The sequence below is a fragment of the Aspergillus affinis genome, assembly GCF_023601865.1.
Source record: "Aspergillus affinis strain CMG 70 chromosome Unknown NODE_33_length_288726_cov_88_254756, whole genome shotgun sequence".
Lineage (NCBI taxonomy): Eukaryota > Fungi > Ascomycota > Eurotiomycetes > Eurotiales > Aspergillaceae > Aspergillus > Aspergillus affinis.
The window spans coordinates 167,010-192,270 of record NW_026515814.1 but is presented as its reverse complement, the minus strand read 5'-3'; the positions used below and the strand labels follow the sequence as shown (position 1 = coordinate 192,270).

Sequence of the window (25,261 nt, the reverse complement as noted above, 5' to 3'; positions counted from 1 at the left end):
GAGGAAAGTGACATTGTTGTTGCAACTCTTACGAGAAGTAACGAGAATGGTGACATTGGATTCATGGCAGCTCAACAGCGACTAAATGTCTTGTTATCCCGCGCTCGAGATATCTTGATTATCATTGGAAATATCGAGACCTTTGCTAGTAGCAAGAAAGGAAAGGAGGTCTGGCGTCCTTTCATTGATCTGCTTCACGCAGGCCATCATCTGCATGACGGGCTACCTGTCAAATGTGAACAGCATCTTCAGCAAACAGCAGTTATTTGCGCCCCGGAAGATTTTGCCACCCATTGTCCAGATGGAGGATGTCACCTGCCTTGGTATGCCTATAACCCAGCTTTTTTCTTGACCACGCTCGGCACTAACGGATACAGTGGCGTGAAATTGAACTGCGGAGTTCATGACTGCCCATATAAGTGCCATCAACTGTCGGATCATTCTCGAATGGAATGTCGGAAAATAGTGCAATGGCAGTGCCCGCGCAACCATCGCAGTTCTCGGGCATGCTCTCAAATCCAGGGTGTTTGTAATAGATGCGCAGCCGAAGACAAGGCCAAGGAGAAGCGACAGAAACGGGATGCCGATCTAGAGGCTAGGCGTGAAAGATTGCAAAATGAATACACAGCCCAGTTGAACGAAATTCAAGACGAAATCGCATTCGAAAGGCAGAAAAGAAAGGAACAGTCCGACCGGGATGAGCGGGAACGTGTGCTCCAGCAGCAGAGGCAAGAGCTCCAGAGGCTGAAGATCGATTCCGAGCGAAGCAATACACAAATCCAGAGTAACAACCGAATCAACGAAACTGAGCCGGGAAAGAACGGCCTTTCTGCGCAAAAGCCAACTGCTACTGACCAATGCACTGACGATGCTCCGGATGATGTGAAGTCAGCTCGAAACTTTAGCAATGGAGGAACTGATGACAATTCATTACTAGCTGAAACAGACTGGAGAGATCAGAAAGAATTTGAAGGAGCACGAAGCAATGAATTAGATACGCTGATGGGGATGGTCGGCTTAGAGAGTGTCAAACAAATGTTTCTTGACATCAAAGCTCAAGTGGACACAGCGATCAGACAAGGAGTTGACCGCAAAGGCGAGCGTTTTGGATCAGTCTTACTGGGAAATCCAGGAACCGGTTAGTGGGCTGCTCCCCCATTTTTCAGACAAGCTAACCAGAGATAGGAAAAACGACCGTTGCTGGTCTGTACGCCAAGTTTCTCACCGAGATGGGCGTTCTTCCTGGAGACTTTATTTCCGAGACGACTGGATCACGGCTGGCGAGCGATGGTGTCAAGGGCTGCCAGAAGCTGATCGATGAAATTCTAGCTAACGGGGGCGGTGTCCTCTTCATTGACGAAGCCTACCAATTGGCTCAAGGAAATGCTTCAGGATCGCAGGTGATTGACTTTATCCTAGGGGAGTCAGAAAAGCTCACCGGGAAGGTGGTCATTCTGCTTGCGGGTTACCGGAAACCTATGGAGAAGTTCTTCGCGCATAATCCTGGATTGCCGAGTCGCTTCCCGCGGGAGTTCAGCTTTGATGACTACAGTGACGAAGAACTTCGTCAAATCCTGGCGTATAGGATTGACCAGAAATTTTCCGGGAGAATGAAAGTCGAGGCGGGGCTGGATGGGCTGTACTGTCGTATAGTCGCACAACGTCTTGGACGCCAGCGTGGAAAGGAAGGCTTTGCAAACGCCCGAGCCGTTGGAAATACCTGTTCCCGCATCTTCGAGCGGCAAGCTCGCCGTTTGAAAAAAGAAAGAAGAGGCAAAGTGCCGGTTGATGATCTTTACGTGACAAAAGAAGATTTGATCGGCCCCGAACCTTCAGCTGCACTTGAAAGCTGCAATGCATGGAAGAAGTTGCAGTCTATGATTGGCCTCGGTACAGTGAAAAAGAACGTCAAAGCCCTACTTCAGAGTGTGCAATTCAACTACCATCAGGAATTGAAAGAGCAGCCGATAGTGGAGTTCTCCCTTAATAGAGTCTTTTTGGGCTCACCCGGCACTGGGAAAACAACGGTTGCAAAGCTTTACGGCCAGATTTTAGTGAATATTGGTTTCCTGAGCAATGGTGAAGGTCTGTTAAATCTCCGTTCTCTAACTTTCTGCGTGTTTCGTTCTTTCACATCCAACCTTTTGTCAGTCGCTTGCAAAACGCGATAGCTGATTGTTTTCCCCTGCAGTCGTTGTCAAAAATCCAGCAGACTTCGTTGGCAGTGTTGTTGGCGAATCCGAGAAAACTACCAAGGGCATCCTGGCCTCCACAATTGGAAAGGTCTTGGTAATTGATGAGGCTTATGGACTCTATGGTGGAAGTAACTCCCACGGAGGTGCCCAGAGTGACATCTTCAGAACTGCTGTTGTTGATACAATTGTAGCAGAAGTTCAGAGTACACCTGGTGATGATCGCTGTGTTCTTCTTCTTGGATACGAAGACCAAATGAGAATCATGTTCCAGAGTGTTAACCCGGGATTGACACGTCGGTTTCCGCTGGACTCGGCTTTTACATTTGAAGATTTCACTGATGACGAGATGGGGCAGATCTTGGACATAAAATTGAATCAACAGGGATTCAATACTTCCGCACAAGGTAAAAATGCCGCATTGGAGGTTCTTGCGCGGGCTCGCAATCGGCCAAATTTTGGCAATGCTGGTGAGATTGATATTTTACTAAATGCTGCCAAATTGAGCCACCAGCGCCGGCTATCAGAGAACAAGGGATCCAATCATTCTTCTCAACTGGAACCTGAAGATTTTGACGAGAATTTCGATCGTGCAGATCGCGAACACAGTGATATTCTGATGCTCTTTTCTGGAGTGGTCGGATGCGAGATGATTGTGCAGCAATTGGAAGGCTATCGTCAAACGGTGAAGAACATGCGAGAACTAGATATGGACCCACGAGAGCAAATCCCGTTCAACTTTCTTTTCAAAGGTCCACCAGGTATGACAAGACCACTGCTTTTCGAAGACCTAGAGACTAAACTTACTAGGCACTGGTAAAACATCTACCGCCCGCCGAATGGGAAAGGTCTACTATGACATGGGCCTCCTTAGCTCTGGCGAAGTCATTGAAACTTCAGCAACAGATTTCATAGGGCAGTACGTTGGTCACACTGGACCCAAAACCCAAGGCCAACTAGAGAAAGCTCTGGGGAAGGTTCTCCTCATCGATGAAGCCTATAGGCTGGGTGAGGGCCAATTTGCTACGGAGGCCATGGACGAGATTGTCGACTCTATCACAAAGCCCAAGTTCTTTCAAAAACTCATTATCATCTTGGCAGGTTACGACAAAGACATCAATCGCCTTATGATGATCAACCCTGGCTTGACAAGTCGATTCCCAGAATCAATGGAATTCAACAGTTTGAGCCCGGAAGACTGCAGCCAGTTGTTGACGAATCTGCTCAAATCTCAGAAAAATTCCCTCTCCAAAAAGGGGGCCAATCTCGAGATGAGCGTCTTGGAGTCCCAGACGGCAAATTTCAAAACCGGCTTGCGTCAGCGCTTTGCCAGCTTGACTAATATCGAGAATTGGGCAAATGCACGAGATGTGCAGACATTGGCCAAAGGGATTTTCGGAAAGGCGATACGCAACAAGCAGTCTCAAGGAATCGTGGTAGATGAATGCCTGGTCAATTCTGAGTTGGATCACATGATCAACGAGCGGAGTGACCGTCAGAGCGCAAAGGCATATGGGAGAAACCCTCCTTTACTCTCAGAGAAAGTCGCTCATCTTGATGCCCGATCTTCACCCATAAATTCTACAAAGCTGGAGACCAACACGAGCAGCGATACGGTGAGCGACGGGATGCCCCAAGATGAGCAAATTCAAACATCAAAAGCAGGTGCTAGTATCAGAGACCAGGGAGTTTCAGATGCAGTTTGGCACCAGCTCGAGCAAGATCGACTTGAAATGGAGGCTCGTGAAAAGAACTGCCAGGGGCTGATTGACCAGGAGAAAGAATCAAACAGAAGGCTTAAGGAGCTTGAAAACAGCGAAGCACCTTCAAATGGCCAAGGAAACAACGATGATGATGGCGAGAAGCAACGTCGTGAGCAAGAGCGCATTTTGCACGAGATTCTCCGTAGAAAACGTGAAACAGCCGAGCTCGAGCGCCAGAAGGAGCAGCAGATCCAGCAGAGGCTTAAAAGGATGGGTGTGTGTTGTATGGGGTTTCAGTGGATCCGGCAGTCCAATGGATACCGATGTGCCGGAGGATCTCATTTCATCTCGCATGAACAAATTGGAATTTGATCGGAATTTTTGACATTTACGGTGGGCTATTGCGGAGCCGAGTCTACGGAAATAAGTGCACAAGGTCAAATTGGGAATATGGATAGTAGTGTTATGAAGACATTTAAGCCAGACTGAAAACGGGGGGCAAATTGACTTGAAAAATTAACTCAATTCTAGAATTATGAGGTATCTCTACATTGCATCACACTCGCATTCAGATAAACGTCCCTACACCTTGCCCGAAAGCAAGACGAACCAGGAAGACAATTTATATTATAGAAGAGAAAGCCGCTCCACAAAAAATGCTCCATCAATCCTGCTATACCCACAAACACCCAAGTCAACGGGTTGATTTATGTCTAAAAGCTTCAATTTCGAGATATCTTCGGGAACGGCGGGTTTGGCGAAGGTTATAGTTCGACCTAATGTCCAGTATTCTGCAAGTTGGGCTATGATGCGCTTCGCCAAATGAGTTGGATAGTGAGAGTGCTCGTAGCCACGCCCCTTGCTTTCGAGTTCTGGCCATAAGAAGTCCAGAATATACTGAAAAGTCGAATCGGATTGCCACGAAAAGACAAGTTGAAGCAGCACCTCTGTTAGGCTGAATGTATATACGTCGAACGTAATGGATGCATTGAAGTCCAAGCCGCTGGCAATTTGACACACGGTGCTCGCTACACTTTCCATAGACATCGTGGGCTCTGGATAGGTGGAATTCGTTTCTCTGGATTCCTCGAATATGAGTTCGCAGAGTAGAGAGTATAGGGCGTTCATGGCATCCCGATGTGTGGGGAAAGTCTGTACCGGACACAAGGAGAGAGAAGAGTCGGAGTCGACTGGTGAGAACGCACTCACAGGAGATATCGCGGGCAGCTGCTTCGGTTCAAGTCTTGATCTCCAGACCTTCAATCTGTCCTCTTGCACATCCAACAAACCGAGCAGATGCGAACGTTGCATGAACTCTTCCCGCGCTTCCGTATACTCATCTGGTTCACATTCGCGGCCTGAAATATTATTCCAGACTTTATGAGCAAGACTGCCAATCTCACTTGACTGCTCCGAGACCTGGTAGGCTCTGGCCGCACAGCGAAACAGGACTAATTTCGTTCGGATTTCCAGGGTCTTAATCAAGATATCGTAGATGAGGTCATCGGAACTCATACCAATGATACAATGTAGGTAGAGCTGATCCGTCGCGGACGGCAAAATCCTCGGTCCAGATGATGTCGCTCCTTCGCCTTCCAACCCCAAAGCAGGCGGCTTGGCTGGTCTGTGGGATGTACACATCCGATACCACATTTGCAGTACATCGGCCCCACTGGCAGAGTTGAGCAAATTTGATCTATTCAGAACAGCAAATAACACGGCCTCGCCCACTGCTAGTCGGAATCTCAGGTGATCTGATGACGCGTGATGGTAGTAAGCTAGTAGGACTCGCGTGGCGAGATAAGCGGGTGCTTCTAAGCTTGTTTGCTCAGCGCTTGCGTTGTGACAGTGCCAGAGGGCTTCATCGTAGTATCTCCGGGCTGAATCATGATGCCTCTTATTCACTCGAGGGCTGAAGACAGATCTTCGAGTGCTATGGGGCAAGAAGCGGGATTGGACTTCTGCCTTGAGCATCGACAGGTTCGAGGCCGAAATGCAAAGGAGGGCGCAGCGAAGACTATTGGATCCTAAGAAATCGGTGGAGAAATTCGGGGATAAGGAGGGGAGGATATGCCGGACGTGAGAGTGAAAATGGCTCGTGTAATTTATCTCAAGGTCTGCCTCCGAACTGATTCCCCGTGGTAATTGAGCAGCCACAACTCTCTTAGGCCACAAAAGACTGGGCTTGGAGCGCGTAGCCGAGATTGTTGGGGCCCTCTTGGTCACTGAGTGTGACTGGAACTGCGCTTTGTTGACGATTTGAAAGCTGAAATCCACGCCATAGCTGCATTCAAGCGACAGCCTTGTGCATGCTTGACAGCGCGGTTTGGTCTCGTCGCACTACCAAGGATCAGAGAATTTTTCACGGCAACATTGAGGATAGCTGACCTTCTTGCCTCTTCTGCGACATGATTTACAGCCCGTATGGCTTCGATGGATCTTGCGTGGTTTCTTATTGCCCGTGGAGGACAATTTTGGGGGCATCTTTGCTCAGGATGAAGAAGGAGAGTTGACGACGACGGACGAATTTGGTCTAAACTTACGCGATGGTACGCCAGCGATACAGAGATACATGCGATCGGCGACGTAATTATTCCCTTTAGGTAATATTATACGCTCTCCGAGGTATTCCCTTTACCACTCCTTGTATGTCGCCCGATTCTCTCGGGAGTTCGCCGGTCGACTTGATTGTCTGATTGCCGCAATGTATATTGAGTCAGATCCACAATTGAACCTGTCTTTATAGTAATAGTTGTCTCGCTATCATTGCTCATCTGTGCTCGTCGGTGTGGAATCGAGGCATATTTTACGCTGACCGAGCCCGGCTGATTGTCATGCACTACGTCCCCCATAAGAATTGTCGATGATTTAGACCATTTTATAATCAAAATCACGCAATCATTTCTGGAGGAGTTATAAAATTGGATGATCTACAAGTACTTTGCTATTCCTGAATTAGGCAGAGACAAATGACCGAGGATGGCTTTTCTTTATTGTATCTGTTAACATACATTCCTTTTCCATGCCCATAACCACGTGCAATTCTTTTCTCTCTCCCCATCCTGTTTTCTTTCCATAATTTTCTATGTCTCTATAGAGATCCTATCTCAGAGCTTGGAATATGTCTCGACCTATAGAGGCCGACGAGCGAACGCCTCTAATAGTTGATAATCCACATACTTCCTATACGTCCGACTTGGGTTCATTGCCGGAGTATGAACAGGTCGCACAATCCAATACGTCTTCATCCATCAAACATTGTTTATACACGTCCCATTTCTTGTCAACATGGAACTCCCGTGTTTTTGAGTTTGGGGCTGTATTATATCTGGCTTCGATTTATCCCGGTACCCTTTTGCCCATGTCAATTTATGCGCTGTCCCGAGGCATAGCAGCGATTCTCTTTGCTCCTGCGATAGGACACTATATTGACGTTGGGAACCGGTTGCAAGTCGTAAGAGTCTCGATTGGTATGTTGAATCTGTCATAAAAATGGACATTGACAAACTGATTAACCTGTTGGCGTGATTGCTTAGTCCTTCAGAGGATTGTGGTCGCGATATCATGTATCGTCTTTTATCTCTTAGCTATTGACATGCCGATGCAAGGTGCCATTGAGAAAGGTGCATTGGCTGCTCTGGCGCTTTTAGCTTGCGTTGAGAAGTTATGCTCGATTATGAACCTTGTTTCAGTCGAGAGGGACTGGGTGCGTTTGAATCATTGTCTCACCATAGATCGATAAAGTAACGAAGATATTAGGTTGTTGTGGTTGCCGGAGATAATCCTCGGAGCCTTGCAAGTGAGCTGTGCTTCTCTTGTTCCCAAGACTTCGTCTTGCTAACGCCCACCAAAATTAGCCCTGAATGCAGAAATGAGACGGATTGATATGGTTTGCAAGCTCATCGGACCGCTCTTCATCGCTCTGCTTGATGGCATATCGACGGAGACTGCTATACTGGTCAATTACGGAATGAACATCTGCTCTTTGGTTGTCGAATACTTTTCGATTGCGAGGGTATGTATCAACTTCCTGATCATTCTACCTATTTCAAGCCTACGGTAATCTCTGACGAACTGTTTAGGTTTATCGAAGAGTGCCTGAACTTCAACAACCAAAGCAGATGTTAGACTTCATGTCCGTACAAGATTCTCTGTGGAAGCGCTGCGGCGACCTGTTTAAGAAGAGCGTTCTTGATTTTAAGTCTTATTTCCATCATCGTGCCTTTCTCCCGTCCTTCGCCTGTGCTCTGCTTTATCTGACCGTACTGTCATTTTCGGGTCAAATGGTGACCTGGCTCTTATCAACGGGCTATGACTCAATGCGTATTGGTCTTGCACGGACTATATCTGTTGTCTTTGAGGTTCTGTCTACTTGGACTGCACCCTGGCTCGTTGAACAGATCGGCCCAGTGCGAGCCGGCCTTTGGCTAGCCAGCTGGCAGATCATTTCGCTTGTGGCTGGGATGACTACCTATTGGGCCTTCCAAAGCCGACCTACAATCTCTGCGTCTGGTCTGGTTGGAGGTACAATTGTCAGTCGACTAGGACTAAGAGGATTTGATCTGTGTGCTCAGATCATTATTCAAGAAGTGAGTTACGATTCCATTCCCCCGTACTAGCATTCCCATAGTCCCACATTGCACGTCCGCTAATGGAAACAACAGACCGTCGAGCCTGAATTCCGAGGCTCATTCTCATCGGTTGAAGCCGCATGGCAGAACGCCTTTGAGATTTGCTCATATATGTCTACGATTGTTTTCTTCCGACCGGAGCAGTTCAAATGGCCTGCTCTTATTAGCGTTGTTGCTGTCGGCCTCGCGGGTTTGCTTTATGCTGTTTTTGTTCGTGTCCGAAGGGGCATCTAGTGCATCGGCCCAAGGGATTGACTTTCTGAAGTGAAATAGCGTGCCATGGGCCTTGCTTTGAACACAAAATCATGATTCTCGATCCTCGAATATGCTAGGGGTGTTATGGAAAGGTTATGCAAAGATGACTCATTTATGCATGCATAAAAATGGACGTGGTCCAAGTTTTTTTCTTGCAACAATTTCATGACATTCTTGACATTCTTGACATTTGTGAAATTCTCCCTCCACAAGGAGTTGAAGGTGAAATTAAATGTAAATCCAGTGAAATTCAAATCTTCGTATCATTTGGGTATGGTTAATGCCATGTAGTCAACATGCGAATGTCAACTGCTACCATTGCAAAGGCCATGAAATTTCTGAAATTTGAAATTTGATTTGACATTCTTGGCAGTCTTGGCACTCGGGACAATTTCGGTCCCTTTCATGCCGACATTTGCATTTGCCGGGGATAACAGGGAAAACGAGACTCCAGGTCCGTCCCATTGAGTCACTTGTCATCGAATTTGTGTCTTGGGTATTCGAGCGATCGTTTGTAGACTGCTCATTTCCATTTCAGAGCTTTCTAATCCGCACAAGATATTGCGATATGTTATCCGAATCCACGTTTCATTTCGTAATATATAATTTAAGTGCATGCCCTCAGTCGATCAATCATCTCGCGACCATGTATTATCCCCAGGGCCCCAATTTCCTTGTTCGATTTGCTCTCGCGTCAGCTCCATCGTCCCTGTGCATTCCCCTCCCCAGCCCATGACCAGCATGTGACGGATCTCTCCAGCCCCATGGAGGAAATAGATTTTTGCCAAGTCAATCGAGCCTAGAAAGACAGGCACGGCGGACCCCTGCCTTCCGTAGGATGCGGCAAACCTGCGCTTCGTGAGAGACTTCTTCCCACAGCCAAGACGTAGTGCCTTTGCCCAAGACAGTGTAGCCATATTCTATGCAGGTTAGCTTGAACGGAGCGCCATACGAGCCACAATGGCCACAATGGCCACAGGGAATGCAGCGGTCTATATTTTCGCCAAGCTGGGCTTTTAGCATGTTCACCAAGTCCTTTGAAGATATGGGATGCCGAGTAAGGTCAACTTGGCCCAGGCGATGGTGTGCTACATTTGGACAAAGGTCGTCCAAAATACCCCTAGACTGCAAACCGAGTAAGCATCGCTGTGTACAGAACTGCGTGAACGGTGAGGGGATGATTTGACTGTATCTGCGTTGCTGACCAGTTGCCTGGTTTGCATCGGAGCCGGAAGATTCTGGAGGCCGTGCACAGCTAGTTTGAGGCTGTGTAGGCACCCGGCATTCCTCTGATGGAGATTGTGGCGGTGGTGATGATGATGGCTCATAGGGTGAACCAGATCCTGGACTCAGAAAACTTGGGTTTCTACCATCGAAGTGGAGAATCTGCTGTAAGTCTTCCTTCGGAATCTGCGAATCTCTGTGCTCAAAGTTTGTCTGCCAAATAGGGATATCTTGGCGCAAACGGGTTCTCCATTCTTGCCCACGAATAGGTGAGCGAAATGCCATCAAACAAAGGCATAGCACCCGTGCAACCGAAGTCTTTGATAGCTCCGAGATAGATTCACTGTCCAGGTTCACTTCGCTGTTCGGATCACAGAAGTAGTAGTAAAGCGTGCTTGGCTCACCATGCGGGACACGGAGTAGAACTCGAGTAATTCCATTTGTCAGATAGGAGTATTCTAGACCTTCTTGAATCATCACGTGGTACTCCTGGACGATAGCAGAGCAGGCCAGCCGTTCTGCGTTGTCCTTCAACTTCGCTTCCTGGTCTGTGGATATAATAGTTGACCTGACCATGTCCTTCCATAAGTCCCTTGGCCGAAGACCCATGCGAAGGGCTGTAACAGGAAGTTTATGAGGTGGCTTATACCCAACGGAGGTAAGAAGGGCCGCGGTATTGCCGTCAACCCGGTGAATACAGGATTGATCAGGCCGTGAGTGACCTTCGGCCTCTCGCAAGGGATTTGTATGGCCGTTGAATTGGATTCCATCGCCGAGGCCGAATTCGTTTCGAGCCGCTGGGAGTTTGCACAACTCGGCAATTACGTCTTGGACATAGTCTTCCACGGCAAACCGCTCGTAGGCATTAAGTTGCCGCTCGCTGCTGAGTGGATCGCGAACCAGGCATCGGCCTATGCCGTTTAATACAACCAAAGACGGAAACTGTCGAGGCGTCGCTCCTGAATCTGAGTGAAAGTAGTTGTAGACAGAGCGGTAAACTTTCGAGAGTTGTCTTGGGCAGTCGGTCCAATGTTCCAACCGAGTCGGGCAGTATGTTCCGGTGGGTGTAGGTATCTGATCTCACGGAATGTTGTGGCATACATATACAAGGCAGGACTATAGAAGACCAAAATCTTCCTACGCACGAAATGCTTTGGCGGGTTGTTCCTGTCCCGCTTCTTACGAATCCACCTTCCCGATTAGGAATCGTATTTTGGTAGAGCCTGATTCAGACTATCATATTGTCAAAGTGAAAACTTGATATCAAGGTATGTACTCGCATACCCGACCCGACGTCCCCAAACGCGCTGTAGTGAGAATACCAACCCGTATATGTGATAAATAAATTAACATCTGGCATAAGATAATCACCACTTAACCGGCCCAAACTGCCCCCCTTCTCCAACAGTCTTCCGATAAGCCGTATACAACGCGTCCTGTTTACCCGTTAGTGCCTGCCTTCCCAATGCTACCTTGTCCCCAGTCAATACGCACCGTAGTCTCATAAACGGCCACATTTCCCCACCAATTCGGAATCGACACGTTGGGCAAAGTGATCGCAAAGAATATAATGATGGTAGAAATTACAAGTCCTGAATCAAGCCCTGCCGCCGTGATGTAATTGTATGTGTGCCACCAGCCGGGCCAGCGACGACGGATGAAGTAGTTGAACAACAGACCGAACATGGCCCAGGTGGAGAAGCTCAGAGGGGTTGCTCTATTTATTCTTGTTAGTTGCGTAGACTGGAATACGGGGCGAGGATACGTACGGCGGAAGCCAGGCCATTGCGCCGAGCATTCTTTTCGAGGGGTTAGGCTTGGTTAGTGATCAGATTAAACTGCGGGGAGCTCGAAATGAAGAAGATACGTACACAGGAGCATTCAAGAATCGGAATGGAGAACGAGGCCAGAATCTCATTAAAATATAAAATGCAATAGGGAGGAGAGCACCGAGCAGCCAGAACCATTGGATAGAGGTGTAGATTGCTCCCGTCCCAAACATGCGTTTGGGACCAATGACACCTGACATCCAAATTGTTAGATGAGATACGTGTCCCGAGAATAGATGAGCTCACCCCAGACAATGCTTGATGAGAAGAACGTCTTCCCGTTCGGACAGGTGAAATGTGCGGATTGGTCACTGCTCGGCCTTGATTAATCGCGGCGACACAAGAGTCCAAGACGGAGGTAATACATACGGAGTGCAGACTTGGTCGATGTTTGCAAGTGTCCAGTTCATGACGGCCACCTGAACGAAACAGGCCCAGATTGTGGCCGCGACCTGGCAGGTAAATACGGTTCGTGGTGGGATTTTCATGTAGTGTGCCAACTGGGAGGAGTCAGACTGAGTTCGTATAGGAAGCTGTAGAAACAGACCTTGAGATCCTGGCAGTATGATTGACTGTTTCTGTTAGAACTGAGCCCCTCCTTTGGGAAAGAGACCTACGCTTGTCCGAGGGTGATTGTGCTAAACACTTTGAAGATCATCACACCGATGGGCTTCCCGGGGATCATGAACCCGGCGAGGAAGGGTGAAATGACGTTAAGTGCTGTCTTATGTATTAGCAAGAATGAACTTTGGGGGGAGACGAATAACACACAAAGTGTGATATTGGTGATCGCCATGATCATGCAAGTCGGAATCTATCAAGTCAGCACATATTGGCGTCAAATAGGACCGTCACATACAATAAATACCACAGCAATGATGATTGATACGAAGAATGCCCACCCTATAGTGCCAAGGTTAGAGCTGCGCACTGTTTGAGCCAGAGGGAAATACATACACGGAGTCTGTGCATCGTAGGACAAAATTCCAGCCAGTCCTAGAGCAATGGACAGCAGAAACAGTGCCGCGTACCACCATTCAGGTGCTTCTTTGTAGTTCTTCATCAGACGAAGATGGACATCCGGCTCTTGGTTCTGCGCCGTCCTGAATCTATACCATATCTCCTTGTGATGGAATACAATCACATGAACAATTGCTGCGGTCAGCGCCGCGAAGGAGAGACCGTAGTTCAGAGCAAAGGTTGGCGCCAAGAACATAGGCGAGTATTCTTTGTATTTCTGCTCGTCGAAAGAAAATCCTGGTCCAAGAATTCGGGACACATTGTACGTTTGTTGGGTGTTATCATACGTGGTTGAGGTGTTTATGGGAAGATAGTCGGAATACCTTTGTTGTTAGATGTTTTGACGTGGATAGAGGGGGTGACCTACAAAGCACCTGTATAGGAAATGCCTATTGTGGCGATGATCACAAATACGACCAGTCCAATGAGCGTGTTGAGAAGCGCGTGGACTGGTGCGAGCAATGGATCTAGAAGGTACGCAGAAACATAGCTGATCTGTTAACAGTATCCTCAATATTGTAGCCAAATCGGGTACTCACGTCCAGTCAAAGGTGATTGGAATCAACGATAGACCACTGAAGCCTCCAAAGAGTTGATTGAGGACTACATGGTTTGGTTTGATCCCTATTTAATTAGTTCAATTAATCTTTTGGCGAAAGATTAGGTGCGTACATGTGACGAAAGCGAAAACCGATAGACCTTGCCAGAGAACGCCAGGAATCCTGATCTAGTAAGATAAATACTGGATGGAAATTAGGCAGTCAACTTACCAGTACCATGCAAAAGCCCCAAGCATGACGTATAAAAAGTACCGATATCGCGACACAGTCCACCCATTGGTTTCGGATGCATCCGACGTACTCTTGTCGTGGAGAGCGTAGAATAGCGAGGAATTCGCGAACATGCCGGGCCAGATCATAGCGGCAGGCCTAAAAATTTGAATTAGCAGGAATCTTATGAAACGAAGAATCGACACGTACCACACCAGGAATCGACGGAAAAGACCCGCTAGCGAAATACCGATTAACTGGCTGCTCAAGGTGAAGAGAAGCTGGAAACCCCAGCCAATATCCAAATTATACAACGCTACTCTGTCAGCAAACGTAGATTGACCCGACCGGCTGATAGTGATTGCTTACGTTTTGCCTTGAGAGCCAGAAGAGCATCTGTGCTATATGCATATCCGATGGAGACACTACAATGGTCAGTATTATTTTCCACGGCGTACTAACGACATACTTTGCCATAATCTGATAAATGTTAGCGACTATTATCAGATAGTATTTGCTATACTCACCGTGATTACTGTATGCTCCTTGATTGTAAAAGGCCCCGTGTTTAGCGTCCATTTCAAACCGAAGGTATTGAACACTCTAGTCGGCATCACTCTCGCCCATAAACAGGCAACCGGATACACAAGCAATTGTACAACAATAGCCGGAAACGAGATTGCAGGACTCCTGGTTCTATTAGCTCGGGCCCGAGCCATTCCCTGCAGCAGAACACACCGCATGCTTAAAAACATATTCAACCCACTTCCCAGGGTTACGAAGATCATCCCCAGCACCCACGCGCGCACCGTGTTTGCCACCTGCCCCCCGTCTGTACTTCTGACGGCTGCGCGAACAGATTCATATGGTGAGTCCTGCAGGAAAGACTTGTCCACTTCTGCTGCTTTTTCCTGGTCGTCGGTGTTGACGGCCTCGTTGATGGCGTCGACCTCTTCCTGTGGCAAATTGGGATCCCATTGGTGGGAATTTTTGATTTTGGGGAGATCCTGGATTATTTCACTGAGGGGATGCGAGGAGCTCGTCACAATTTCGGCTTGGGATTGCCCAGGGATTTTGTTAGACGGGGAGTTGGTCATCTTGCGCTTCAAGCATTCACATTCGGGGATAGAGACAAGATTACGCCGCGGCGTCTAGGTTCATGTCTTATCCTTTATACTCTCCGTTTATATCTCGAGATCAAGCCATGGCTCTACGCTATCTTGCACCGAATACTCACTTATCTGCTCAGGCCAATGTAGCATCGAGCTAACACTAGCGCCAGCCTTAGCACGCTTCCCCCGCACGGCAAGGCTTGTTTATCAACGCTTGACCCCTCCGTAGCTTCATTCCTTGGCTCCTTTCTGGCCTCAGCAGCCATGGATCGCTTTTTTATCCTTGATAAGAGAAATGCCCTGATTCGCCTGGCGGATAATCCGACCACCGCGTGACTCTGCGCTCTGCCAACCACGGAGAGGGGGTTGATTTTATCCCCTAAATTAGCCGAAAGGACTATCTCGTTGGATTGACTTCTGGAAGAGCGGGGATTGTTCCAACCCCTTCACGGATGTTACTGTAGCCGTGAACGGGGGCGGTTTATTCCGTTGTGTGACGTTTATAGCGTGTACACGGTGCCTTTTATCCCTTGCGTTGGCCGCTAGGAGAGAGAGAGCAGATGTTCATACTCCCGCCTCAATATTAGATCAATTGGCAGCATGGTGTCTACTACCTCATTCCGCAGACTCCCATTTCATCGCGCTGAAACTGTCCAGATGCGCGATCGCATCGAACGGGTTACAGAGGATCTGAAAGAAATTCAAACCATTCTGTCGATAGGTATATCTTCGAAGCGAACGCGAAGATTAAGAGAATACATAACCACCGAACTGGGATCGCTTAGTGAGCAACCATTCGATCTCTATTACCAAGAAGAAAAAGTCGACTATCTTCTTCTCAAAAATTATCTGGAACGACAGCTCCGCGACCTTGAATTGAATGTGGAACGGGACGAGAAAGCGACACCCCTACTGCCGTTTGCTGCAGCATTGGTCGAATTATGCGAGGCACGGGAGAATGTGGTACCAATGATACCAAAGGATGTTGCTGGCATATTGTTTCGGACGCAGAAGGATGTCGCCACCGTTATAGGCACGGTAGAATATACCCCGGAGAAAATAAGCATCAACAAGTCGAGCGCCTTCCGGGCGGCAAAGACCGTCGATGACCTGCGCGAACATCTTTGCGAGTGGTTTGACTTTTACAAAGGCTACGACCCCTTGTTTGACTGGTGGGTGGCCAGTCCCTATAGTGAGATTGACGACTCTTTGACACGACTGTCATCGGCGATCCGTGAGAAGCTCGTTGGTATCAAACCTGGCGATGAGGACGTTATCGTGGGGGAGCCAATCTACCGCGAGGGATTGCTCGCCGAGTTGAAAGCGGAAATGATCCCTTACACGCCAGAAGAGATCATCGCGATCGGAGAGAAGGAGTTTGAATGGTGTATTAAAGAACTGAAGAAAGCAGCGCAGAGTATGGGATTCAAAGATGACTGGAAAAAGGCACTGGAGGAAGTCAAGAATGATTACGTCGATCCAGGGCAGCAGACACAATTGGTTAAAAAGCTAGCGCACGAAGCAATCTCCTTCGTCGAGGAACTTGGCCTGATCACCGTGCCTCAGATCGCGAAAGAGACGTGGCAGATGTTCATGATGTCGCCGGAGCGACAGAAAGTGAATCCCTTCTTCCTGGGAGGGTCATCGATCATCGTGTCTTATCCGACGGAAACTATGGACCATGAGGCTAAGCTGATGAGTATGCGTGGAAACAACATCCACTTTGCTCGCGCGACTGTCTTTCATGAACTGATCCCCGGCCATCGCCTGCAATTCTACATGAACGCGCGGCATCGACCGTACCGGCAACTGTTCGACACTCCATTCTGGATTGAAGGGTGGTCATTGTATTGGGAAATGATTCTGTGGGATGACGATCGGTTCGCAAAGACACCGCAGAACCGCATTGGAATGCTTTTCTGGCGGTTGCATAGATGCGCCCGGATCGTCTTCTCAATCAACTTCCATCTCGGGCGTATGACAGCGCAGGAGTGTATTGATATGCTTGTCGATCAGGTTGGGCACGAACGAGCCACGGCGGAAGGTGAGGTAAGAAGGTCACTGGCGGGCGATTACTCGCCGTTATATCAGGCTGGCTACATGCTAGGAGCCTTGCAAATTTATGCGCTGCGAAAGGAAGTGGTCGAGGGCGAGGGAGGTTTCATTCGGGAGGTGGATTTCCATGATCGGTTTTTGAAGGAGAACCGCATGCCTATCGAGCTGATGCGCGCGTTAATTTCTGAGAGCCCATTATCCAGGGACTACACTCCGTCCTGGAGGTTTTATCGGGTATAGGAGCTCGGAGTCATACCGAGACCCCTAAAGGTAAAGCGATCTGAGGACCAAAACAACAGTGCAATTCCTGCGGGTGTACGTGAAGCAGGAAGGCTGTAGAACTGAATTCGATTCGCGCGTCTTGAATACTTGAACAGGTAGCTAGTTTCAGTATTGGGGAAAAGAAACAAAGAAAGAACAAGAAAAAGCAAAACCCACATAGAACAACGTTTCAGATGCCACAGATAGCGAGTATAGTGCAGTAGTGAAGTTAACGAAACAGAAGCGTTACCGCCATTGACTCTGTAGTGACATGGACCCTTGGAGACTCAAGAATTGCCAGAGAAAGCAGTTGAGCGTGTTCAGAAAAGATAGGAGAATTATGGGGCAGCACCTTCAGGACTTTGGGGTCATTCGACGACGAAATAGAAAAATCGTTTGTGCTAGTACTCCATTGAGCAGCGATGGATAGAGGCAAGGTAATGCCGGTTTTCATGCAGCCGATGACGAGCACTTAAAACAGTGCGTTTTATAACCCAGATGATTGAATTCACGGGGACCTCTTTCATGTTAATCATCTTGGCCTATCATTCATCTGATCCACAGTTTAAAAGATGATAATCATGCGCTGCCAAGTCCTAGGGTGTCTCGGATTAGCAGACAGTGAATGGAGTTTCTGACTTGGCAGCAGATGGGAAACGCCTAACAAAGAAGATTGATACATCGAATTCAGCCTTGGAAGTAGGAAGTTATTCACATTCTCCGTAAATTCTACGACCAGGCCAAGTTATACTAGGTCAAAGAGGTCGGAGCTTGCTCGACAATATTTCAGAGTAAATTATGAACGTTCAATTGAAGATTATTGACAATAATACTGTGCACTCTGTATGGCCAACATTGGACAAAAGGGGCACACACCTTATTCAACATATAAGGCTTTTTTGGCCCCAAATTCTAATATTAGAGCCGCACCCACGTCATCTCTTAATTCCTCTTGTTGCAAGGGTAACCTGTTGAGTTCCAGGCTACAGAAACCTCAGCTGGCCACGACTGGCACCCATACCATCAGGAACATACACCTCATTAGCCTCTAGTCTGCCTTGGCTTGTAGACCAACGAGCACGTGAAACAATGGTGCACCTGGACTTATCGATAGAGCCCGAAAGCAATCTCATCTTAGAGGAGCATTGAAGCCACAACCATTCAATGAAGGGGCCATGGCTTGACGGGGATGCCGAGCTTGTACTGTCCAAAGGAGTTCACGGAGTACTCACGGAGGACTCTGTACTCTGTACGGTGTAGGCAACCGCCAAGAGCTGTCTCACCCACCTGAAACAGCCAGGAGCAGCTCAGCCACCAAGCGTTGACTATTATTGAGCCAGGACGCGGGAACAGGTGGATCGTAGGAATAAGCACCCAGGTTCCTGGATCCTTTGCCCTTTGCTTGTCACCTTAAATTTGACATCCACGGGCCACCAATTGAAAATTTAGTGTCGATCTGTGGGCATCCTTATGCGGCTGTGGAGCTAAGAAATGGAGTTTCAGTACGTTTGTCAACTGAAAATAGAAAAATCCGTGGTGCAACTCTGGTCAAATGAGGACATCGACGTTTTCAAATCGACATCACAGTGTGCCTGATATCCAGTGTCTTATTTATAAGAAGTTGGAGGAAATGATTAAGTTCGTACAATATCTCTTAGTTATTCAAAAGAGAAAATCTCGTGGATGGGGAGGAATGGGTAATTTGTGAAAACTCATGGATGCACGTCCTCGGGAAGTTGTGGACCATCGTACACGGTAAACTAGCCCGTAAAGGCATTCTTTGTTACAAATGGGAACTGGTACCTGTTTCAGATCGAAACCCGTCCGTCTCCCGATCTAGTCATTGGGAGCTGTTATAGGGCAACAGGGCGACGCTTCGGTGGGTCTTTCTCGGTGCCTATCTGCCAACACAGCCAACGATCGGCGAGAAAGCGCCTGGGGAAAAGGAAGAAAGGAATTTTAGAAGAAAAAAGGATATCTGGTCCGCCAATGATGTTGTGCATATGCCAAAACTGCCAGGGTTCAAGTTCGTGGATGCACGGAATTAGAGCGTATTAATATACGGTGTACACAGGAGTAGGACAGCTCCGGGGCCAGCTCATACTTAGTACATAGGAAGACCAGAGACAATTTCTGAATCGTCGAAAGATCCAACTCATCTACGTTCTATTATGGCTCCTCTAATACAATCGCGTCGTCTATATAATCAAACCCTTACACTCATTCATAAGAATCTCTTGATATTCTTCAAATCCCCTATCGCGACATTTGTCAAGACACTTCTTCTACCAATTATCATCACGATCATTTTTGTTTACTTGAAAGAAATTCAACCTGACATTAGTTCATCCAATGGAATCACACGCACCGGACAGCCTGTCCTGGACCTCGCAGATGCCATTGACTCTAGTTCCTCGAAACGACTGGTCTTTGTGATCAATGGAATGAGGGAGAAGCGACTCATCGACATTTTGGAAAATATTCGAGACTCACCTGATATGAAAGGGCGTGACTTCAGAATTCTAGATGATCCCAACGAGCTCTATGAAAACTGCAGACAGTCCATTCATGGAACCAGCGATTGTTTTGCCTCGGTCATGTTCACCACCTTCAACGCAACCCATGTCGAATACAACATCGGAATCGATGAGGATGTTATCAAGAACACACCTTACAGCTACAGACCTGGACAATCTGCCCTGTCGAGACGCGTTCTTCCGATCCAGTGGGCCTTGGATTCCCGGATTGGGGGGTTCTCCTCCACTAAGAAGCCAACCGAGAGAATGTTTAGTGGATATTTCGACGAATCTGGCTCCAGTACGACTGATGTATCAGGCGAAGTATACTGGCTTTCCATCGTCAGTTATTTCGCCGCCCCTTTATTTGTCTTCCTCCTTCTGGTTGCAACCTACCACATCAGCAGTTTCGTGGCAGGAGAGCGACAAAACTCTGTCGCGGAGCTTCTCATGGCGCAGGGCGTCGGCACGATTCCTCGCATTTTGTCAAATATACTCTCATTTTGCATTCTCTATGTTCCAGGGGTCATCATTTCCTCGCTGATGCTTGGCGAGCTGCTTTTCACACGCACCTCGACTGGGCTCATTTTTATCCTCATGCTTCTCGCGTGCTTTTCGTTCGTCGTTTCGGCTCATTGCATGGGCTCTCTCTTCGCGAAATCTTCGACAGCCGGTCTGTGTACTTGCATCCTCACATTCATTCTCGGAGTTGTGACAGTCGCGCAGAGTATGACTTCCTTCCGAAATCCAAGCGAAATTGCCGGCCTATCGTTCGTCTTTCCTTCCTACGCCTGGGCGACCCTCATCCGAGATATAGCGACAGCAGAGTTTACGGAGCGAGGCTTCCCAGATATGCAAGCACAGGAGGAGGATCAGGCCATAAATGGATATCTGTTCCTTCTTTTCTTTTCCTTGCAAATACTCATCTACGGAGCCGGCACGCTCCTCGTGGAACATTTCCGATGGGGTGTACCAAAACAACGCGAATGGACGGAGTCCTCGAATGACGTGGCCCTTCGATTAGGACGCCTTTCAAAGACATTCAAACGTGGCAAAAAGGCTGTGAATGATTTGAGTTTTGAGGTGCAGAAGGGTTCCGTTACCTTCCTGTTGGGTCCGAATGGAAGTGGGAAGACCACTGCGCTGAAGTGTATATCCGGCATGACCAAGGTGGATCAAGGCTCTAAAATTCAATTCAGTCGGGAAGGACACTCATTTGGCTTGTGCCCGCAGAATAATGTATGTTGTTACACCTCTGTATTGAGTCTATGTGCTAATGATTAAGGTTCTTTGGGACGTTCTCACCGTGAACGAACATGTTCGAATCTGGGCGAAACTTAAGACTGCCGGCGGCGATGCGTCTGTCATTAAAAATGCAGATGATGTGATTGCTGAATGCGATCTGACAGGAAAGGCTCATGCAGCATCTGAAACGCTCAGTGGTGGGCAGAAGCGTCGACTGCAGCTGGCTATTGCATTTGCCGGGGGATCGCAGGTGTGCTGTATAGATGAAGCATCCAGTGGACTGGTGTGTTCCCTATCTTTGATTCTCATAACCATCACTAAATCACTCAGGACCCATTATCTCGACGAAATATCTGGAATATTGTCCAGGAAGGGCGACGTCATCGCACCACTGTTCTCACTACCCACTTCCTAGACGAGGTATGCATCGTGTGCTTTATGCAGGTCCATCTGCTAACAATCAATAGGCGGACGTTCTGGCCGACCACATTGTGATAATGTGCAAGGGGAGCCTAGTCTGCCAGGGCTCTAGCACTTTCCTCAAGTCTCAATACGGGGATAGCTACAGAATCCGTATGGACGACGACGACGACGACGAAATCGCTTGCAAGGCTGCGACGTCCGCAGAAGCTACTCAGAAAGTTCTTGAACTCGAGCGGATACGAGATGGGCTTGCCTGCCATATCACTTTCCCTACTCTTGAGCAAGTCTTCTTGAAAACAACGTCAGAATACGGTACCGCTGTCAACGCCATCGGTGGTGATGGAATTGTCGGCGAGCAGGAGATACCCGATGACTCGACCACGGCTGTTGAAGATAAGATCCTCGCTATGGAGAGTGAATATGCTGGTCAGGACCTAAGCTTGGATGTCGGACGTTCAGTGGGAGTGTTTCGCCAGATATGGGTGCTCTTCCGAAAGCGCTGCCAGTTACTCATGCAGTGGTCTGGACTGACTGTGTACGCGGTCAATCTTGTCATTCCGATTTTAGTCGGAGTGGCCTTGACCAATGCCATGTATGATTGGAAGGCCCTCGATACGTGTGAGAATATGTATCAGAGGTATGAACATCCCCGTGGGGCTGAATTCCCTCCGTTGATGGAGGCGATGACACCGAATATTCCGATGACTACAGAGCGAGTTTATGCGGGTGTCCTAGGACCACAAAGGCTATTTTCTAGTGATACACAGGATATTCTCTATCTCGAAAGCTTGTGAGCCTACCTTTGTTCAACTATAGGCTTCTAGTGCTAATCAACATAGTGCGTCGATGTTCTCCGGGTCCAAGTCACAAACTTTGAAAGACAGGATGCTCGTCAACAGCCAAGATGATTTTGAGAAAGCTATGTTCAAAAGTTTTGGAGATATTCCTTTCGGCATATACGCTCCTACCCCAGATAACGCAATCTTTTACCACGATGCAAGCTATTATTATGCTGGTAGGTTTGGCAACCTGATGAAATTAACTTCGGCTAATTTTCACAGCAAACGGAATCAATGCCTTCAGCTTCCTGACAAATCGACTTGCCAACTCGACAGCGGACAATCAGGCGAGGTTGGTGTCGACGACACTGCGGACATTTCGCCATGTACAGCCGGTGCATGACTGGAGGAATATGCCGATCTCTATTTTAATAGTAGTTGCATTCATGGCAGCTGTTTCGACAACTGCCATTTATCCAAGTACTTTTTTCTTTTAATGAGGATCTCAGAACTATTTGCTAATATCTACAGTGTACGAGCGAATTTCCAAGGTACGCGCGCTGCAATATAGCAACGGTGTCTCCCCATTTGCGCTCTGGACAGCGTACCTCCTATTTGATTTCCAATTCATTCTTGTCGAAGGTATTTATTTCAGCACGTTTTCTATCCTCGGTGACTGACTCCGTCTAGCTCTGGTTGTCTACGGACTCCTTTTCGTCAACCCGATCAACGATGTCTGGTACCGACCAGATTGCATTTTCGGCGCTTTTATTCTCTTTGGAATAGCATCTTATCTTGGTGCATATCTCATTTCTAACATGGTACGTCGCGGAGGGTTCTTCGCGGCGTTGGGAATCCACATTGTGCTCTTCGTTCTCTACTTCATCTCCTACGTTGCGAATCAGTATAGCGGCTCGGTTGATTCTCAGCAGGACAGTATGTATTCCATTTTACTAAGCCCCCTGTTCCGAATGTGTAACTAATCAACTAATTTGTGCAGTCTACGACTACCTCCAAGCCGGGCTCGGTCTCATCGCCCCCGCTGCAAATCTCGCTCGCGCTCTCTTCGTCGGCATGAACACGTTTGACGTCCTGTGCGGAAAGTTCGGAGACCGGTATACGGCTTATCCCTTCGATTACGACCTTTATGGCGGTGTCTACGCAAATCTGACCTACCAATGTCTCTTCCTCATCGGTTGTCTAGCGCTCCATGAATACGGTAGCACAGACTGGTTCGGACCCTTGTTTTTCTGGCGCCGAAGGCTTCCCGTCAGAGTGCACCACAGGGTGGACGATACAGAGATGACTTCCTTCGAGAGCACGCGAAATATTGTCGGCGAGGAGAGATCGCAGGCCGTGCCAGAAAACGCGATCCTCGAAGTCGATCGCGTCAGCAAGCACTTCGGGAGCTCGTTCGCTACGCAGAATGTCTCACTTTCCATCTCGGCGAACGAGACTCTGGCACTATTGGGTGGGAACGGTGCCGGTAAGACGACCACTATTAATATGATTCGCGGGGAGCTGAAACCGGACTACGGAAACGTCTACGTGAATGGTATTTCGATGTCTCGGCAACCTGGACAAGCGAGGTTGAATATCGGAGTGTGTCCGCAGGACGATGCGGTTGATAATTTGACCGTACGGCAAACGCTGGAATTTTATGCCGCCGTGAAGGGGCTGCAAAGGGTCAAAGAGAATGTGGATGAGGTCATGAATGCGTTGGATATCACGCAGTACCAGAAGGTGGCGGCCAAGGCGTTGAGTGGTGGAACTAAGAGGAAGTTGACAGTTGCGATCGCTTTACTTGGTAGGTTTTTCAGGAGCTCTTATTGTGAATGTGCGCGATGCTAATATCTTTTCTATAGGGAACCCGTCTTTAATCCTCCTTGATGAGCCTTCTACCGCGCAAGATGCCGGCGCGAAGCGGATTCTATGGCGGGCACTTAAGAGGATCCGTACAAACAGAGCTATCCTTCTAACAACGCATAGTATGGAAGAGGCCGAAGCTCTGGCTTCAAGTGTTGCGATTATGCGAACCAGGTTGCTCGCTTCTGGGACGCTGAATTCGCTCAATGACTCCTATGGCGGTGCTTTTCGACTACGAGGTGTGCGCTGCGAGGATGTCGGTACCGAAATGGCCAAGCACGAAGTGACGAGGTCCTTTTCGAAAGCAGGTCTTCATGCTATGAAGTACTCTGATATGAAAGGATTGGTTGAATTTTTTATTAAGTACGAGAAGCGGAACTTGGGACAGATCATGTCCATCATGGAGGGCTTGAAGGGGAGTACCGCGACCATGGGTAGCCAAGCTTATGCTGGTAGCGCTGGATCTTCGGCTCCAGAAACGAAGACTATGAAAGTGTTTGAGGAGTATACCCTGATCGAACCAACTTTGGAGGAAGTCTTTATGAATGTTGTTCAAGAGGCCGAAGCTTCTGAAGGACTATGATTATTCCAATTTCTTCTCTGTCACCATTCTACACGCGACCTCTTGGCGCCTATCTTGTCATTAGGCATTGCAGTTCTAGCACGTGTTTAACCTAAAACACGCCGGTCCAACAATTTCCGGTCATATCATCTTGTTCATAAAATATTATTATTATTATTTAATCAGGTTTATTGTCCATATCGAGCCCTAGAGCTATAACAGACCGTATTTCATGAACCTGAGCCCCAACATCCGCCCCATGGTCTCTTGTTCCAATAAGTTCCTGGGGCTCGCCCCCTTCTATAATCATTCTAATCCTTTTCCTCGCCCCAAACCGCCTGTGTGCGCAGGGCTTTTGAGCCTCCCGGGAGTGCTCTCCTTGTCAAAGCAGGATAGGTATAGCCTAAACTGGCCTAGCCAGCTTAGGCTACCCTTCTTGTTATCCTTCTCCTGTCCTATCCGCTTCTTCTAACGCCTCTAGGCCCCTTTCGTCATCGACACGGGCTCTTTCTGCAGTCTTTTGCAGGTAACCTTGAGTAAGAGCTATTTTAGTGTTGGCTAGGAACTGCAGCAGAGCTCCCGTGGCCTTGGGCTCCCCAAAAAGTCTTCCCTCCGGGCAGCTTTCTGCAGCAGTAGGTCTCATCATTCTTGCCTTTTTCAGGTCCCTGTAGAGCTTGCCCCGCTGGTGTCGCCATTGTCGACATTCAAAGAAAAGGTAGTATAAATTTTCCTTTGATACTCCGCATCCCTAGCATTCCATGTCCTCCCGGGCCTTGATCCGGTGTAAATATACCCCAATAGCTGCATGTCCTGATTTC

At 48.1% G+C, this 25,261-nt stretch overlaps 5 protein-coding genes across 5 annotated transcripts; 3 read left to right on the top strand and 2 right to left on the bottom strand.

Annotated features, from left to right (window-relative positions):
- Positions 1-4,522: 4,522 nt before the first annotated feature.
- KD926_006416 (uncharacterized protein) lies at positions 4,523-5,869 on the bottom strand (the record flags this gene model as incomplete). The annotated part of the gene is made up of 1 exon (XM_053099400.1): positions 4,523-5,869. One exon carries the CDS (start codon positions 5,867-5,869, stop codon positions 4,523-4,525), a length of 1,347 nt encoding a protein of 448 aa, XP_052956852.1.
- Positions 5,870-7,256: 1,387 nt separating this feature from the next.
- On the top strand, positions 7,257-8,760 carry KD926_006415 (uncharacterized protein; the record flags this gene model as incomplete). Its single annotated transcript, XM_053099398.1, has 6 exons — positions 7,257-7,365; positions 7,432-7,601; positions 7,655-7,694; positions 7,753-7,910; positions 7,978-8,484; positions 8,560-8,760. 6 exons carry the CDS (start codon positions 7,257-7,259, stop codon positions 8,758-8,760), a joined length of 1,185 nt encoding a protein of 394 aa, XP_052956851.1.
- An 810-nt stretch (positions 8,761-9,570) lies between these two features.
- On the bottom strand, positions 9,571-14,721 carry KD926_006414 (OPT family small oligopeptide transporter; the record flags this gene model as incomplete). The annotated part of the gene is made up of 19 exons (XM_053099397.1): positions 9,571-11,079; positions 11,500-11,722; positions 11,775-11,804; positions 11,877-12,027; positions 12,081-12,154; positions 12,204-12,334; positions 12,382-12,406; positions 12,452-12,554; positions 12,606-12,648; positions 12,694-12,737; positions 12,792-13,177; positions 13,222-13,344; positions 13,394-13,478; positions 13,527-13,576; positions 13,625-13,783; positions 13,835-13,940; positions 13,994-14,049; positions 14,094-14,104; positions 14,152-14,721. 19 exons carry the CDS (start codon positions 14,719-14,721, stop codon positions 9,571-9,573), a joined length of 3,879 nt encoding a protein of 1,292 aa, XP_052956850.1.
- Positions 14,722-15,336: 615 nt separating this feature from the next.
- KD926_006413 (uncharacterized protein) lies at positions 15,337-17,031 on the top strand (the record flags this gene model as incomplete). The annotated part of the gene is made up of 1 exon (XM_053099396.1): positions 15,337-17,031. The coding sequence occupies one exon, from the start codon at positions 15,337-15,339 to the stop codon at positions 17,029-17,031; it is 1,695 nt and encodes a 564-aa protein (XP_052956849.1).
- A 2,192-nt stretch (positions 17,032-19,223) lies between these two features.
- Positions 19,224-24,464, top strand: KD926_006412 (uncharacterized protein; the record flags this gene model as incomplete). The annotated part of the gene is made up of 10 exons (XM_053099395.1): positions 19,224-20,807; positions 20,854-21,096; positions 21,144-21,233; positions 21,281-22,026; positions 22,076-22,251; positions 22,298-22,495; positions 22,547-22,657; positions 22,706-22,951; positions 23,016-23,822; positions 23,881-24,464. The coding sequence occupies 10 exons, from the start codon at positions 19,224-19,226 to the stop codon at positions 24,462-24,464; spliced, it is 4,785 nt and encodes a 1,594-aa protein (XP_052956848.1).
- Between the last annotated feature and the right edge of the window lie 797 nt (positions 24,465-25,261).